The sequence below is a fragment of the Urocitellus parryii genome, chromosome X (genome assembly GCF_045843805.1).
Source record: "Urocitellus parryii isolate mUroPar1 chromosome X, mUroPar1.hap1, whole genome shotgun sequence".
Lineage (NCBI taxonomy): Eukaryota > Metazoa > Chordata > Mammalia > Rodentia > Sciuridae > Urocitellus > Urocitellus parryii.
Window position 1 is genome coordinate 100640668 of NC_135547.1, and position 18986 is coordinate 100659653.

An 18986-nucleotide genomic window follows, 5' to 3' on the forward strand; every position below is an offset into this window, starting at 1 on the left:
GCTAAACATCCCTCAATGCGCAGGGAAGCCCCTTCCCCAGCAAAGAATTCTATGGCTCCCAATGTCACTATTACCTAGGTGGAGAAACTCAAATTTATCCTCCTCAACACTGCACAATGTTTTACTACTGAACAAGGAGGAATAAAAATATGCATGTAGTCAAGGTCACATCCCTAAGGATTCTGATTTTATTGGTCTGGAGTAGAGTCCGAATATGGTATTTTCATAAAGGTCCCCTGGAGGCCTTTCCAGGATTGAAAACTACTCCCTAGAGAGTCTGGTCTGATAAAAGCCACAGAAGAGCCTTGACCTCCCCCACTTTCGTGGAACTTAAAAAGGGCTGTTGGCTCCTTGAGGAGGTATCAGCAAGCAATAGAAAGAATTTCCCCCAGACACTAGTGTAAGATGAAAGTTCAAGCCCAGGGGCTTTTGTGAGAATTAGGAAAGGCATCCCTTCTGGATAAACACATTCAAAACCTTCTGAGTGAGTGCTTCCAAGGGCCTTGACCTAGCTAAGGACCCAGACAGCTGTTGCAAAGAGAAAGATGTATCTCGACAGTGGATGTGGTCCCTGTCAATGCACCCAAAGGCAGATGGATTTTGGCTCTCTCTTATCCTTTCCTCTTGGAGCCTTTGGGCAGGGCCTGAACTGTATAACTTAATGTAGCAGCCCCCATTGGAATTTGCCTTAGTTAAGGACTCTCTGGCTGGGAGTTGTGGTTTGGACTGGGGGTGGGGGCTAAGGCAGGAGGATTGCAAATCCAAGGCCAGCCTCAGCAACTTACCTAGACCCTCAGCAACTTTGAGACTCTCTCAAAATATAAATAAATAAATAAATAAATAAATAAATAAATAAATAAATAAATAAATAAATAAATAGAACTGGGGGTGTAGCTCAGTGGTAGAGTACCCCTGGGTTCAATCCCCAGTATGAAAAACAAACAAAAATCAAAACAAAAATTATTTCTCTGTGGCAGCAAAGAAGCACAGAACTGCCTTATGGGTTTACCAAAAACATAACAAAAATCAAAACTGTGGAGAGGCTTTCTCAAATGCCTCAAAGTAACCAAATCCATCCTGGGGGCAGCCTCGAAACCCTATCCTGGCCACAGGGTGGAGACTCTGGGCTGGTCCTGATGTCCTTGGGGTGGCTGAGAACAACCCAGGAAATATGGGGGATATGGCTTCGGGAAACTGCAGCTGGATCTCTGAGGATGAGACAGCTTTGTACTCTGTCCCATCAGCTGAGCCTGGAAGGAGAGCCTTAGGTCCCATCCTAAACCTCAGCTCGGCGGGCGAAAACCTAGCCCCGACTGAGTCATTCCTTTGCAAAAGAGAAGCAAAAAGCCTTGTAGCATCAACTTTGTCGCTGGCCTATCTGCACACCTGGGTTCTAATTCCCGCTCTGCCCATGACAGCAGGAACCTAAGCAAGTTTCTAAGCGACATTTTCTTTTTGGTACGGTGGGCGTAATGACAGCGAACTTGGGGCGTGGTCATTAGGGTTAATCAGCGATCTGGCTGTAGTATCCAGCCTCAGTGGGTCACTATGGACCTTTAGGTTATTACTTCTCTCTGTGTGTGATTCAGGAAGATTTTTGCGCAGATGGCATCATTCTAGAGTCCCAGGATCTGCGAGGCTGTGGAGTCACCAGTATATATTGGGGGTAAGGGGGACGTGCGAGTGGAGTAAAGAAAGATACTCTTGGAATATTTTGTTGGTTTGCTGGGGCACGTCCCTGGCGATCTCTGGCTCTGGGGGACAGCCTCCTTTCCAGAAGAATCGCTGACACAAAAGGAGCGGGTAGGTGGGTGGGTCGGAGCCCCAAACTGCGCTGTGTTCCAGGGAGGCGGAGGAAGGAGGGCAGTCCCCAGGCAGGAGGGAGGGGAAAGAGGGAGGGAAAGAGGCGAGAGGAGGAGTTTTCCAGCCCGGCCTTGGCGGGCTAGCAGCGCAGCCCCCAGGTCTGCTCGGTCTCCTGCCGCCCCCTGGAAGCGCGCTGTGCTGCGCTACTGAGCCCAGCGAAGTGCCGGCTGGCCATGGGGAGCCCGGGACTCCGGTCCTCGCTGCTGCTGTCGCCCGCGCTGCTCCTTCTGCTCCTGTTGCTTGTCCCGCCGAGCCGCTGCTTTCCAGGTAGGAGCCAGAGGTGGGGCTTTCTCCCCAGCTGGACACCAGGGTCCCCGGATCGGCCGCTGGAACCTTTTACTCCTGATCAGGCAGGTACGGGGGCCACCCTTTGTTTACTCCCAACTCGTCTGTCATAGCCCCAGGAACTGGGCGACGCGGAGCCGGGCTCGCGCCTGGGCACCTGGAAGGGAGAGCAGCCTCTCGCATCGCCAGGCGCAGGGTGCCCTCGCAGCGCCAGGAGTCCGAGCCCGAGCTCCCTTTGCTTCCAGGGTTCCAAAGTTCAAATCACACCCTTGATCGCATACGAGGCTTCGAAGAGAAAGTTTGGCTGCAGGCTTGCTACTTTCTCATCACCCGGCATTTTGCCCCTCACACGGTTGCACACGGCCAGGGCTCCGGGCCTGGCTGCTTGCCTGGAAGAAGTCCCTACTCCCTCCCTCTGGAAGTCCCTGGTCTGGGCAGAGAAAGCGATTCCTGTGGACCTCACGGGCGGAGCCTCCCCCGCATCTCTTAACCCCCCCTGCTGGGGATTCCAAGAAAGTCTGCTCCTCTGAGGGAAAGGTGCCAGCTGAGAGTGGTGACATGTGGCATGCACTTGGTTAGCTCCAGGGAAAGAGGGAGAAGCGCGCAGCTCTACTGGGCAGGGGGTGCGGCTGCTTGTTGAGGGAGGGCGTGGCCTCCAGCGTCTAAGGGAATCCTGGGGTTTACTGGGGGCCTCATGATGTAGGTAAAATTCTCTTTGGAAATGCCCTTTAAAAAGCTCCAGCTAACTTCTTCTACAGTGAGATTCAAGGGAACAGAGCAACTTGCCATGTACCCCTGTGGCCTTGGAATGAAAAGGAAATCCATGCACGGGCTTTTAATTTAGTATTGATGGGAAAGTGGGTGACATGAACTATGAGGCATGTAAATATTTGGCTTTGCATTCATCAACACTGTGGGGTCTGGATGGCACAGGCCTTAATCTCGGTAACTCAGGAGGCTGAGGCAGAAGGATCACAAGTTTGGGACCAGCCTCAGCAATTTAGGGAGGCCCTAAGCAACTTAGCAAGACTGTCTCAAAATAAAAAATAAAATTAAAATGAGCTGGGGATGTAGTTCTGTGGTAAAGCACCTCTGAGTTCCCAGCACCAATAATATTTTAAAAATAAAGGGGGGCCTGAGAAAGAACCTCTCAAATTCTGATAAAATGAGTAAGGGTTCCCAGGTAGATGCTTAGAAGATGTAGGGGATGGCTGCTGGGAATCCTCTGCGTATTCCAAATGAATGAATGTGTAAAACAAATGTGTAGATTAATAAACAGGAACATTTGGGCTCTGAGCTGATGCTTCTAAGTTTTAAGCTTGTTTGTAGGAACTGACGTGACAAAGTGGAAAGGAGATCATCCTCAGTGCCAGGCAACTGCGATTCTCATGGTGTGTTGGTGTCCCCACTTCCACCTGCTTTGGCAGGAGTGAGGATAAAATGAACCTTTAGGGGAAGAGGAGGTCAGTAAGTGGACCAGGAGTAGCTTTTGGGGAGATGAGAAGGTGGAACCTTTCACACTGAATTGGGAGGTACCTGTGAGCCACCCTCAGAGTCTCAGCTTCTGGCTAAGCCATTCTCAGGCAGGAGTCTCTCAGGCAGGAGTCTCCTCTCCTTTTCAATCAGACCCTAACCCCCCTTGCTCTGCCCTCCCCATTCCTTTCTTTCAGCTTCTACCCTTATATAGTATAGCTTGCTGCCAAGACCCAGCACCCACAAGATCACACATTTGCCAGTTGGGACACTTACTATTCTTCATGTTTTGGGCCTTGCTCCTGGCTTCCCTGGCTCCCTCTGCCAGTCTGCAGGTCCCCTCCTCGAGGAGCCACTGTGTTCCTCTTTGTCACCACTTCCATTGATTCCTAACTTGCCCTCTGAGTCTACTCGGACAACAGATGAACTAAAGCCAGTTGGAGCCGCTTGAAATGCACTCCTCTGGGGTATGTTGGGAAATGAGCTCTGCTGGGGCTTTTGAATCCAAAGGAGCAGATTTCAGTCCAGAGGTTTGGGAAGGCTGGGGAGGGAGAACTCTCCAGACCCATGGGTCCAGAGGCAGATCACATCCATTGAGTTTACCCTAAGTGTGGGTGACAAAGATCACTTCAGAGTGTACATCATGTCTCTAGTAAGAGAGAAAGTAAGCAGTTTTGAATCTGGAACTTCTAAAAGAGGGAGGTAGTGATCCAGGGCCTCATCAGCACCCCAATTATGTAACCATCTGAGCTTTTATAGCAAATCTGTCAGAGTGAGAATAAATCATTCCCATTCCCACCCCTGGAAGGTCTCTGGAGTTCTTCCATCTTTGAATTTGATGCAGCTTTTCTGGCTCTCTGATTTATTCTTTGCAGCCTAGCAAAGATGCAGTGTCCACCAAAAAAAACACAGGAAGTCTACGGAGATTTACTAGTAAAATTGTGTGTGTTTGGGGGCTGGGGATGTGGCTCAAGTGGTAGCGTGCTTGCCCTGGCATGCGTGCAGCCCGGGTTCGATCCTCAGCACCACCTACAAACAAGAGTTTTGTGTCTGCCAATAACTAAAAATAAATATTAAAAAAATTCTCTCTCAAAAAAAAATCTTAAAAAAATTGTGTGTGTTTGATTGTGTTTGTATGCTTATGAGAGATGATGGAGGGTTTTTTTTGTTTTGTTTTGTTTTTCTCATACTGGGGATTGAACCCAGGGTGCTCTATCACTGAGCTACATCCTCAGCCCTTTTTATTTTTTATTTTTTAATTAATTAATTAATTTCACTTTTTGGTACCAAGGATTGAATCCAGGGAGTTGAACTTTGTCTTTCCCTCTCTTCCTCCCTTCCCCACTCCTCTTCCTCTACTCTACTGGTCTCCCTTCTAGTTGCACATGGCAGGCATCTCCCACCCCCAGTCCCCTGCCACCTTTCTCTTCCTTTTTCCTCTCTAGCTCCCACATATGAGAGAAAACACGTGATCTTTGACTTTCTGGGTTTGACTTATGCCTTTAACATAATGGTCTCTAGTTCCATCCATTTTCTTGCAAATGACATAATTTCATTTTCCTTTATGGATGAGTAAAACTCCATTGTGTATATACACTACATTTCCTTTATCCACTCCTCTGTTGATGGACACCTAGGCTGGGTCCATAATTTTGCTCTTGTGAATATTGTTGCTATAAACATGGGTTACGAATGTATCACTATAGTATGCTGACTTTTTAAATTCTTTAAGATAAATACCAAGGAGTGGTATAGCAGCGTCAAATGGTGGTTCCATTTGGAATCTCTTGGGGAACCTCCATCCTAATTTCCATAATGGTTGTACTAATTTACAATCCCACCAACAGTGTAAAAGTGTTCCTTTTACCCATATCTTAAGCATTTCTTATTGTATGAATTATTATTTTTAATTTTAATTGGTACTAGGGATTGAACCCAGGGGCTCTTAACAACCGAGCCGTATCTCTAACCCTTTTAAAAATATTTTGAGACAGGGTCTCACTAAGTTGCTTAGGGCCTCACTAAGTTGCTGAAGCTGGCTTTGAATTCACAATTCTCCTGCCTCAGCCTCCCAAGCCACTGGGATTACAGGCATGCGCCACTGCATGTTGCTGAGATGGGAATTTTTTAGATTTTAATTTGTTAAATATGACAGCAGAATGAATTATAATTCATCTTACACAAATAGAGCACAATTTTTCATATCTCTGGTTGTACACAAAGTCACACCATTCATGTCTTCATACATGTACTTAGGGTAATGATGTCCATCTCATTCCACTGTCTTTCCTATCCCCATGCCCCCTCCCTTCCTCTCCCTCCCTATTGCCCTATCTAGAGTTCATCTAATCCTCCCATGCCCACCTCAACCACATATAAATCAGCATCCTTAAATCAAAGAAAACATTCAGCATTTGGTTTGGGGGGATTGGCTAACTTCATTTAGCACTATATTCTCCAACTCCATCCATTTACCTGCAAATGGCATGATTTTATTCTCTTTTAATGTTGAATAACATTCTATTGTGTATATATACCACATTTTCTTTATCCATTCATCTACTGATGGGCATCTAGGTTGGTTCCGCAGTTCATGTAATATGAATTGATCTGCTATAAACATTGATGTGGCTGTGTCCCTGTAGTATGCTGTTTTTAAGTCCTTTGGGTAAAGACTGAGGAGTGGGATAACTGGGTCAAAAGCTATCCCATGGTTCCATTCCCACTTTACCAAGGATTCTCCATACTGCTTTCCATATTGACTGCTTTCCATATTGGCTGCACCAATTTGCAGTCCCACCAGCAATGTATGAGTGTGCCTTTTCCCCCATATCCTCACAAACACTTATTGTTGTTTGTGTTCTTTTTTAATATTTTAGTTTTTAGGTGGACACAATATCTTTATTTTACATTTATGTGGTGCCAAGGATCAAACCCAGTGCCTCATGCATGCTAGGCGAGCACTCTACCACTGAGCCACAACGCCAGCCCCGTTGTTTGTATTCTTAATAGCTGTCATTCTGACTGGAGTGAGATGAAATCTTAAGAGTAATTTTGATTTGCATTTCTCTAATTGCTAGAGATGTTGAACATTTTTTCATATATTTGTTGATTGATTGTCAGATGGGAATTTTGATTGATTCTATTCCTTACTTACATGTGAGATTTTGGAAATTCACTCCATCTCCATCTGCAGAGCCAAAGATAGGGAATGAGCACTGAAGTCACCTAAGAAAGGCTTTCAGAATATTCTTAGGTGGAGAAAACTGGTAAAGTAGCTTTGCTTCACCAGTGAGAAAAACTGAGCAAGATTTGCAAAACACCAAAGCAAATCGTATCAGCCAAGGCAGTCTTCTGAAATGTCACATTTCGAGATAAGTATTAGGAGCAAAACACCTGGCTCAAGCTATACAATTAAAGTCTCACCAGGAGCAGGCTAGAAATTTCTATTTGGGTTTAAACATGTAATCAGCTGACAAAATTACTCTGCAACAGAAAGGAGATGTGTTAGGGAGTGCAGGCCGTTTTTGTCTGACATTGTCTTCACTGATGACACTTTTGGTACAGTACATTGTTGCTACTACTTCTCATTTCACAGATTTGTGAGCTGAATAAGACTCTAGAAACCATCATTAAAGTGCCAACTTGAAACCTTCCCACCTCATCAGTCCTCACACCATAATCAAGGCACAGCCCTTCTCTTTTATATTATTGCTGTAATATTTTCCTTTTGAGTCTCTCACTTGAACTCATTTTTTTCTTCCTTTAGCCAGATACTGGTCTTTTAAGAACATTGACTTAGCGCCTTTTTTGTTATACATAATATTAAGGTTCATCTGGAAATAATTATACAAGCACGAAATATAATTTGCTCTGATTTAGTCCTCAGTACTTCTTACCCTTTCCTCCTCCCTCCCTCTGTTCCCCTTCATCTGAATCCATTCATCTTGTTAATGGGCACCTAGGTTGCTTATAAGCTTGACATTTGTGGATTGAGCTGCCTTGAACATTGATCCCTATAGTATGCTGATTTGGGAACTTTGGGATAAATACCAAAGAGTGGGATAGTCGGGTCATATGGTGGTTCCATTCCTAGCTTTTGAGGAACCTCCATACTGCTGTCCAGAGTGGTTGCGCTAATTTTCAGTCACACCAACAATGTATAAGTGTAACTTGTCCCCCACATTCTTGCCAACACTTATTATTATTTGTATTCTTGATAATTGTAGCACTATTTGGAAACTCAGAGCAGCAGATCCCTGTCCTCTCTCTGTGTGGTTATCTTCAGGTATATAGTTTGCTTCCAGCCTAATTTTTGAGCCCCTCTCCCCTAATTTACCCAGCAAAAATAGACTACCTGGTCCTTGCAGTTACATCTCCTTCTTCTTGTCAGACTCTGTTTCCTATACCTGGAATGCCTCCCCCGACTTACCACTTGTCTGCCCAAATTCTTCCCATTATCCAGCACCCCACCACACACACACACATTCTGAGGGAACCTTTCCTCTTTCTGTGATGCTGGGGATCAAACCTTGATCTTGGTACATGCTAAGCATGTGCTATACAACTGAGTCACACACCCCCCCAGTACCCTGAAACCTTTCTTTTTCTTCTTCTTCTTTTTTTTTTTTTTAGAGAGAGAGAGAGAGAGAGAGAGAGAGAGAGAGAGAGAGAATTTTATTATTTATTTTTTAGTTACACAACATCTTTGTTTGTATGTGGTGCTGAGGATCGAACCCGGGCCGCACGCATGCCAGGCAAGCGCACTACTGCTTGAGCCACATCCCCAGCCCCTGAAACCTTTCTTTTTCTAAATATTTTTATTAATTATTGATGGTCCTTTATTTATTTATTTGTTTATATGTGGTGCTGAGAGTCTAACCCAGTGCCTCACACATGCTAAGCAAGCACTCTACCACTGAGCTACCATCCCAGCCCCCAAAACCTTTCTTTGATCCCTGAAATGAGAAACCTTCTGCTTTTCTTTAAAACACCTACAGCTCTTCATGGCTCTCTGGTGGTATTTATCACATATGCCATGCATTATAATAATCTTTGCACTCCTCTTGCTTCTCATAGATTCTGAGCTCTTAAAAGCAGGGCTGTGGTATGTCTTGCCCTTATTTGTATTTCCCACGATGCCTAGCAGTGCTATATAGTGCCAAGTGGATATTTGTACTTATTGAATTAACTATACCCTGCAACTCCAGTGTTGGGCTATTAGATGGGAACGAACCTGAAAGAAATGTGTGCAGGTAAACAGGGCCTTGTGCCACCATGAATCTACATAGACACTATGGCTTGCTGTCTACAGAGGTTCCTTTTAAATCCATGAACACTCTCTGTTTAAGCAATAACTTTCCCTGTTGGGGGCTGTAAGTTGAGAGACTGAGAGCAGCCGCAAGCTGGAGTTTGCATTTATTATTTTTGTTGGACGCTTTGCTCCAGGCCTTTCCAAAGTAGTTGAATGGTTTCCTTAGTAAATGCAAATATGTGTGCTACATCAATTCCCCTTTCAGCGAACACAACTGAAATTGGCAATTGAAAGTGAAGAGAGAGTTTAAACAGAAGAAGGTTTACTTTTGCCAGGCTATAGCATCGGATGAAATTTGTAGCAGCCAAATGATGATTAATATTCAGACTAAAGATTCACTTCCAAAATAGCAGCGTGAATAATCACCTCTCCCAAGTTCCAGTTTGTAGAGAGATTCTCAAGCCAGCCCCTTAATTCTCAACTGTGTGGTTTCTTGACTGCTATTTTTTTTTCCTGGTACTGGGGATTGAACCCAGGGGTACTTTACCACTGACCTATATTCCCAAATCATTTTATTTTTATTTTGAGGCAGGGTTTTTACTAAGTTGCTTAAGGGCCTCACTAAATTGCTGAAGTTGGCCTTGAACTTGTGATCATCCTATGCCAGCCTCCTGATTAGCTGATATTACAGGTGTGGATCACCACACCTGGCTTGACTGCTAATTTCTGTGGGCCATTTTTGGGGGGAGGAGAATGTGGTCTTTTAATCCTGCTCCTTCTCTGGGTAACTTAAGTTTTGAAATAGAATCAATTTCTGCCTTCTCTCATGAAACCTGGGCTCTAGTCAGAGATTAAAAGTGGACATAAATGATGAAATAGTTAATATGGTTGCGATTTGAGGATGAAGAAGGTATATAATTCCTTCTCTTTGATATTTACCTGTCTTATGGGAAAATAGACACAGAGTTATCTCAGTTGGCAAATGTTATAATACAAATGAGTCAGTTGGCCTTAGGGGTACAAAGAAGAGACACACAGGCATACTGGACCTGGATACTGAAGTTGATGCCAAGAGACGCTGATGCCCAGATGGCAATGCTTAAAGGTTCAAGGAAGGTTAAATCATCTGTGGGCTTCCCTAAGAACGCTTTCAAATTGAAATGAAAATCTGTATGGCTGTCCTTTTTTTAGGGAGAAGGATCTTCCCCAATTGAGAAGCACTTATCACTAGATCATCTTCATGAATTCTATGAAAAAACATGTGCATTTCATGGACACAGAAGTCAACAAAGTCAGATGAAATTACCAGAGTAGGAAAATGTTCAATCAATGAGCAGGTGGCCTTTCAGTTATAGCCAGCTGTACAGTTTCCAGTTCTCATTTAAAAAGCAGCACCAGCTGGGTAATCCCAGCAGCTCAGGAGGCTGAGTCAGGAGGATTTTGAGTTCAAAGCCAGCCTCAGCAATTGTGAGACCCTGTCTTTAAATAAAATACAAAATAGGGCTGGGGATGTGGCTCAGTGGTTGAGTGTTTCTGAGTTCAACCCCCAGTACCCCCAAATAAAAAAAATAGAAATAAATAAATAAAAACCAGCACCAAATTGGGAGTGTAGCTCAATGATAGAGTGCATACTTAGCATGTATGAGGCCCTGAGTTCAATCACCAACACCTTAAAAAAAAAAAGGTAAAAAATAAATAAATAAATAGCAAAACCCAACAAGACAGATATAATTAGTGATTCTAATTGCTTTCAGGTGTGATCTGGCAACTTATTATACTTCCCACTCAGGACAATGTCTGGGAGCTGGGGAAGGATCTTGAATCAATATTTGTGGGTTGATTAATTGAAGTAATTGTGAATGGAGCCATTCTATTTCAAATATCCCTGCAGAATTTAATGAGAATTTCCAAGATGATACTTTCCAAAGGAAAAGAAATGCAAGATAGCAAAATGTCAGTGGAAATTAACAGTACCCTGAACCAAAGAAATCCAACTGGACAGGCAACAAGGCAGGGCAGAGTCAATTGCTGAGACTCTTGGATATCATATCACCCAGGACATTATTCTAAGACATTTAGAAACACCAGGGAATTCTGGGGGTAGGCTTTCCAGACAAAAATTTCAGGGAAAAGCTTGCGCAAGACAAAAGTCATTGGTAGCACTGTTAAACGCCCAAGGTTTCCAGATGATAATTGATTGCACCTGGCTCTTACGGGGAGCATGGCGCACTCTGGCCTCAGAAACCTCTGGAGCACTCATTCCTCAGCTGAATGATTCACTCACCCGTAATCCTTAGCTCATATTGGATGCCTTGTTATGCATTGTTCTCCAGGGAGAAGATAAATGGGTTTGGATATAATGGTTTAGATTATCCCAGAGACTTGAGGTTGTAAATTGCGTATATTGGTTTTAAATTTTTTTTTATGAGTAATAGACAGATCCAAACATAGAAATTGAGGGCGGACTTTCTGCCTTGGCTTTGAAATACCATTGCAATACTTTTTCTGTCCTGCTCTTTTACTGACCTGTAGTATCATCTTCACGAACCAGTGACTTGTTTTTCCAGCTGTCACTGACTATTTGCAACATCCATCCAGTTGTGCTTAATGAGCACTTTTTCCATGCTAGTTACTCCCCCAGATCCTCTAATGGTTAACCCTGGCCTGCCACTTATGGTGTGGGTGGCTGAGCTGAATGGATCTGCCAATTCCAGACATCCAAGAATGTTCGAAACACCAGTTAAATTAGGGCCACAGGATGAGAATTGAACCAAGGGTTTGCAGGCATATTGTGGAATGGTGAGGAAGTGGTGGTGTGGCCATGTCCCCCACCTTCAGAAACTGTTCCCAGAGTGGCCATTCCTTATAGGGACTCTGACAGACATGTTGCCAATGACTCAGCATTTGTCAGGCCAAAGTTACATTTCCTTTCTCTGTTTTCCTTCCTTCCTTCCTTCCTTCCTTCCTTCCTTCCTTCCTTCCTTCCTTCCTTCCTTCCTTCCTTCCTTCTTTCTTTCTTTCTTTCTTTCTTTCTTTCTTTCTTTCTTTCTTTCTTTCTTTCTTATTGAACCCAGGGTGCTTTACCACTGTGCCATACCCCCCAACCCTTTTTATTTTAATTCGAGACGGGATCTCACTAAGTTGCTCAGGCTGTCCTCCAACTTACAGTCCTCCTGCCTCAGCCTCCTGAGTTGTTGGGATTACAGGCGTGCACCACTGGGCCCAGTTTCCAATGTTTTTGATAGCAAACATTGAAATTCTGTTTATACTTAGAGTTTAATTCATCTTTTCAAGGGGAAAAATTACAGTGTTTCAGTATCAACCACTCATAAATCTGATGCCATATAGGCAGGTTGTAAAGTCTTATTCCTTTTTTTATCCTCATGACCTAACAGGGAACCTGGTTCCTGGGAGACTCTCCATGGGTATGGGTGGCTTCTGCTGGGGATCATGCCCCTGGCTAATTCTGAGCCCCTGGGTGGGTGTGTCAAGTCCTGCGTAGATTCCTGTAAAAGTTTCTCTCATCCATACCCAGGCTCTGCTACATGGGTTCCCTAATTCATGGAACTGTGCAGTGTTAGATTAAGAGGATGTCCAAGACAGTAAGATCCTCTGGCCTCAGTGTTTTAGTGAGAAGCCTCTGGTCTCAGTCACTTGAAGGTCACCCAGAGAGTTAGAAGCAGACTGAGCTGTACAGATAGTATGATCTTCTTGCAGTTCTAGGGGGAAGGCAAAAGGGCGCAATCTAGTACTTCCTGGAAAAGTATCTGTTGGAGCTAGATTTTACAAGAATAGATCACAGTGCAGCATTAACTGAGCCCCCTGACCAGAGGTCAGCCCAGCATTGTTATTTATGTGGACACTTGGCTGCACTCTCAGGTCTTATATCTGAGGCTGCTTGAGTGTTTCTCAACAGTTCTGAGAAGTTGCTGCTCCAAAGCCAGATCTTGCTCCCTTTTGAGGACATCAGGGTCCACAAAGCTTTGTTTCTGTACTACTTGTTTTGAGTTCCTCACCTGATTTGTGATGACATCTTAACAGCTTTATTGGGACATAATTCACATACTACACAATTCACTCATTTAAACTGTATGGTTCAGTGGTTTTAGTATATCCTTGAATTGTATATCCATTACCACAGTCGATTCTAGAACATTTTCATTACCTTGAAAACAAGCACTGTGTCTCTTAGCCTTCACTGCCTATCCCTCATCACCCCTATCTCTAGGCAACCAATAGTCTATTTTCTGTCTCTATAGATTTGTCTGATTTTGACATTCCATGTAAGTGGAATCATTCAATGCTTGTCCTTTCTTTCACTTAGAATAATGTTTTCAAGGTTTATCCACATTGTAACATGCATCAATACTTGATTCCTTCTTATGGTCAAGTATTCCATTCTAAGCCAGGCTTGGAGGTGCATATCTGAATTTTCAGCAGCTCAGGAGGCTAAGAAAGGAGGATTGCAAGCTTGAGGCCAGCCTCAGCAAGTTAGTGAGGGGCTTGTCTTTAAATAAATAAATAAATAAGGGTTGGGAATGTGACTCCATGATAAAGCACCCCTGAGTTAAAGCTCCAGCACAGAGAGAGAGAGAGAGAAAACAAACTCCATTCTATGAATATACCACATTTGATTCATATGTTCAGTTAATGGGGATTTTGATTATTTCTACTTTAAGTCTAACAGGAATAACACTTCAATGAAAATTTGTGTACAGGTTTTTATGTGGATAGATGTTCTTGTTTCTCTTGGGTATGTACCTAGGAATGGAACTGCTGGGGTTTATGGTAGCTCTAGGTTGACCCATTTGAGAAACTATTAGACTGTTTTCTAAGAAGTATTAGTCTGCACCCTTTTACCTTCCCCCTAGAACTGCAAGATGATCCTACTATCTACACGGTCTCTCCAACCCTTATATTTTCTGTCTTTTTTAAAAATTAAATGAGGTCATTTTATCCCAGCTCACTAATAGCTTCCACTCAAGGTTTGAAGATACTTGTATCTTCTCCGCCAACCATGGTGGGATACTGGCAAGAGTCAGCCAGTGGCAATTGCCCCTTCTCACTGCTGAGTTCAGGGACCTTGCTAGCCTATAATGCACCTTTGAGTGAATTAGAAAAGGATTCCCAAGTAGTTCTATGGACACAGGGCTTGGTCAGGAGACAGATTTGGGGCTAGTTAGGAAAATTATGATAGAGGCAGGCCCGGAACTCAAGATTTGGAGAGTGGGAGGGCAAATTAGAGTTGAAACCCTGCTTGCTGTTTTGGTGGGTGTGACAGTGGCTTTTGTGGTGCAGGGACCTCCCTAGACAACCATATTTGTAGTCCTGAATGTCAGTGGTTTGGCCCCAGGCTTTTTGAAGCCTGTGACTATTTATTTATTTATTTGGTTTTGGTACTGGGGATTGAACCCAGGGCTCTTAACCCACTGAGCCACATCTCCAGCACTTTTTAGTTTTTTATTTTGAGACGGGGTCTCACTAAGCTGCTTAGGGGCTCGCTAAATTGCTGAGGCTAGCTTTGAACTCATGATCCTTTGGCCTCAGTCTCCTGAGCTGCTGGGATGATAGGCATGTGCCACCACACTCAGCCACCTTTTGACTATTTAAAAGAAAAAACAGAATGAAAAGGTGTGCTTGCATGTCAGCAGGATCCTTGTCGCCTTGGATCACCTGGTACCAAGTCAGAAATGCAGAAGCTCGGGCCCCACCCAAGACCTACTGAATCAGCATCTTCACTTTAACAAGATTCTGCTGATGTTTCCTAGACACAGTGAAATGTAAGCAGTACTAGTCTGATGAAGTGAGTTCAACCCTTTGCCAAGACAGGGTGGCTGGCCTGTTTGTAACTGCCACACATTGTCTCACTTCCCTTTCTCTCCCTTTTCCTGTTGGCTTGCCTTCATCATTGAATCTGCTAGACTTCCTTTCCTAAGTTCCCCCACATTCCTGAGATAAGCACATACAGCCTTTAGGTTTCTTCTCCCTTCCCTAACTCAAAAACAAAAACAAACCCTTCAGGGGACCTTGACTTCATCCCTTCTAAGTCCTCATGCCAGAGTGCAGCCCTGCCTGGCCTACCCTTCAGCTGGCTCGGTAACAGGGCCTTTTGCAGGGATTTTCCCTGCAGCTAAGATGTTCCTCGTTAACCTCTGCCTATTAAGAAAACTAGGCGAGTGTGATCAGGGTTCCTCTGCCTTTCTAACTAGACCCTGTCCCAGAGCTGAGCATTGCTGGAACTGAACAACCGCCAGAGACAGAAGGACTACATATCTTCATATCAGAAGTCAATGCCAAGGGGGTTAAGGAGGAAGCAGGTCCTTGGAGAATGGGTGATAGTAAAACTAGTGGGGAGGTTGGGAGCACATCCAGCCCTTCATATTAAGCCCCCCAGACTCTACAAATTGGCAAATCAGAAAGAGTGAGCTGCTACCAACATTTAAAGGAGACCTGTTGCCTTTTGGGGGGTATGGGAAGAATTAGGGTCACCTGGGGAGTCTAATAAAATGAGGTTTCCAGGGCCCCACTTCTGGATTTTGATTTGATAGATCTGGGATAGGGAACAGTAATCTGGGGGGATAGTAATATGGGGTGGGTGGGGAGTCTACAAATTAGTCCAGGCAGACCAGATTTGTCCTCCATTTGTTTTTCAGTTTTGTTGTTGTTGTTGTTGTTGTTGTTGTTGTTGTTTTGGTGGAGAGGGCGGGTTCCAGGGACTGAAGCCAGGGGTACTTAACCACTGAACCACATATCCAACCCCACCCCCCACCTTTTTTTTTTAAATTTTGAGACAGGATCTCGCTAAATTGGCTTTGGTAAATTGATGAGGCTGGCCTCAATCATGCAATCCTCCTGCCTCAACCTCCCTACTCTCTGAGATTACTGGCATGTGTCACCACACCCAGCTCCTCCTTCTGTTTTTATATGATCAGTTGAGCTAAGAATGGTTTTAAAATTTTTTAAGTGGTTGAAAAACTGGAGGGAAGAATACTAGTTTGTGGCACATGAAAATTATATAAAATTCAAATTTCCTTGTCATGAGAACACAGCTGTGTTTATTCATTTCAGTATTTGCCTATGGCTACTTGGTGATATAATAGAATTGAGTAGTTTTGACAGAGACCATATGGCCTATAAAGCTACAAAAAAAAAAATCCCTCTTCTTTATAGAAAAATTCTGCCAACCCCTAACCTGAGGCCTTGTTACTGAAAGTGTGATCCCAGAACTGGCTTCACCTGAAAGCTTTAAAGAAATGTAGAATTTTGAACACCAACTCAGACCTATGAAATCAGAACCTACCTTTTAACAGAAGGCCTAAGTGTTTGGAATTGCTTCTTCCCCAACATGCAGCTCAGCTCAGGATTCACGTTGGAGGTTGAGGCCAGCATGTTGTAACTCATTTATATAATGTACTGTTAATTTATGGGGCACAGAGCTGGGTGTCTCATTCTTCAGGTTTGAGGCTTTTACCATCTGGAGATCTTAAACCCTCTAGAAACTAGGTCCTTGTTTTATTCTTGCCGATTGTTGGCTAAGACCCAGTGTCCTAATCCAAGCTGCAAAGGGACTGGCTTTTGCTGCCTGCTGACAGATTTCCTTAATGCTGCCTGGATTTCTGGAAACAGGCTCTGGTCCCTCCACATCTGCTTTCCCTGCTAGGATTCTGATACGTGGTATGACCCACAGCCCTCCACCGCCTTCTACCCACTTCCATGAAGCATTGCTTCTCAAAGAGGTTCATAGATATTCTATGGACAGCACGATGCATTATATAAAATTCAAATTTGGGGAGGTTGGGAAATGTTGGATGCTATCTCCTTCAAAACCCTTGTTGAATTTCTTTTTCTTTCTTCTTTTTCTTTCTTTTCCTTTTTCTTTCTCTTTCTTTTTTTCTTTCTTTCTTTTACATTTTCTTTTTTCTTTTTTTAAGTGGTACTGGGGATTGAACTCAGAGTCACTTGATCATTGAGCTACATCCCAGCCCCTCCTTTATTCTTTATTTTGAGAGAGGGTCTCACTAAGTTGCTGAGGCTGGCCTTTTGCCTGTGATCCTCCAGCCTCAGTCTCCTGAGTTGCTGGGATTACAGGCATGTGCCACTACGCCCAGCTCATGTTGAAATTTGATTGCCTATGTGGTGATGTTGGGAGGTGAGACCTTCAAGAGGTGATTAGATTATTAGGATGGTTTAGTGCCTTTCTCATGAGAGTGAGTTCTTCTTCTCACAAGATTGATTAGTCCCTGTTAATAATGGGTTATTATAAAGTGAGGCTACTGTTTTTTTTTTTTTTTTTGTGTGTGTGTGTGTCTGAACACATCCACCCGCTTGTCCTTCCTCTCTCCTCACCCTGAGTTATAGCATCATGAGGCCCATACCAGATATGGTTGCCCAGTCTTGAACTTCCCAGGCTCCAGAACCATGAGCCAAAATAAGCCACTTTCCTTTATAAATTGCTATGTCTCAGATGTACAGTTGTAGCAAGACAAAATGGCTAAAGACACTGGATTAAGTAGATTTTTTTAATTGTACAATACAACTGCACATAGTCATTGATATGCTAATGTATATTGTTACTCTCTGAGACAGGACAGGGAGAAATAACGAAGACCACAAAATCTCTCTCTCTCTCTCTCTCTCTCTCTCTCTCTCTCTCTCTCTCTCTTTTCATACCTGGGGATTGAATGCAGGGGTGCTTACCCACTGAGCCATATCTCCAGCCTTTTTTTAAAAATATTTTTTTTAGTTATTGATAGACCTTTATTTACTTATACACAGTACTAAGAATCAAACCCAGTGCCTCACATATGCCAGGCAAGTGTGCTACTGCTGAGCCCCAGCCCCAGCCCTCCAGTCTTTTTTATTTTTTATTCTGAGACAAGATCTTGCTAAGTTGCTTAGGGTCTCACTTTTGCTGAAGCTGACTTTGAACTTCTGATCCTCCAGCTTCAGCCTCCTGAGCTGCTGGGATTACAGATCTGCACTACTGCATCTGGCTGAAAACTACAGAACTCAAAGTACAGTCCCCAGACCAGTAGCAACGTGGGAACATATTAGATATAAAAATTTCCAGGCCTCACCCCAGAGTTACTGAACCAGAAGTAGGGCATGGGGGAACTTGGACCCAGAAATCTGTGTTTTAATCAATCCCCTAAATGATTCTGATGTACACTCTAGTATGAGAACCATTGGTGTAGACATTTCCACATCGTTTTCTCAGAGTATCTCATTAGACTAATGTTTTGTGTTTATTGTTTTTAATGAGAACTGTGTTTTTAATCTCAGAAGAGAACATTTGGGAACATGACATTGAATTTATCAAAGTATTTAATGGTGGTAATGACTACTGTGTGTTCAAAGGAGGGCAATCTTGGGGTAGAATCATCTGTCCTACATCTGTCCCTCCAAGCAGTTTCTGTGCATACTTGCTGAAGAAAAGTTTCCTCAAGTTGAAAGCCACCAGCCTTTGAATGTTGCAAACATATGTTCTTTAAAATGTGTTTTTGTGTATTAAAATATGAAGAAAGCTGGGGAAGAGCCCTTAGGATATTTCCCTCTTCTCCTCTGCACATTTCTTCCTTTCAGAATACTCTCCTCTCCTCTGAAAATTTCCTCACCCAAATCCCAGACTCATCTTTCTAGGCCAGCCAAGTCCAAATGGCTTTTTGCTTCTATCTTAGCTCACAGTTTGAGTAACCTTTTTTTCTATGGGAAAGCCCCTGGAAGTATTTATTTATTACTTATTTATTGGTACCAGGGATTGAACCCAGGGGCACTTAACCACTGAGCCACATCCCCAGCCCTTTTAGTTTTTATTTAGAGGCAGGGTCTCACTGAGTTACTGAGGGCCTTTCTAAGTTGCTGAGGCTGGCCTCAAACTTGTGTTCCTCCTGCCTCAGCCTCCCAAGCTGCTGGGATTACAGTCCTGAGCCACTGCACCCAGCTTCTGGAAGCATTTAGATTAGAGGTTATGGCTCTCAGCACAGGGTAACTGCTCTTTAATTCTCAGACTTCATCTCACTACCTCTCATTCCAGAACTTGTCCTTTGCCATTTTTCTCAGAGCTACAGTTGACACAACCTTGGGCCTGCATGTGAACACTTTTCCTTGTTTG

The 18986-nt window shown here is 43.7% G+C and overlaps 1 protein-coding gene across 2 annotated transcripts in view; it reads left to right on the forward strand.

Annotated features, from left to right (window-relative positions):
- The first annotated feature begins 1947 nt into the window (after positions 1-1947).
- The window catches only part of Srpx (sushi repeat containing protein X-linked), a 94794-nt gene continuing 77755 nt past the window's right edge, over positions 1948-18986 (forward strand). For both annotated transcript variants that reach the window (XM_026387572.2, XM_026387573.2), the window contains exon 1: positions 1948-2130. In XM_026387572.2, the coding sequence (XP_026243357.1) occupies positions 2037-2130 (94 nt within the window). In that variant the 5' untranslated portion in view covers positions 1948-2036. The remainder of the gene's footprint in view (positions 2131-18986) is intronic.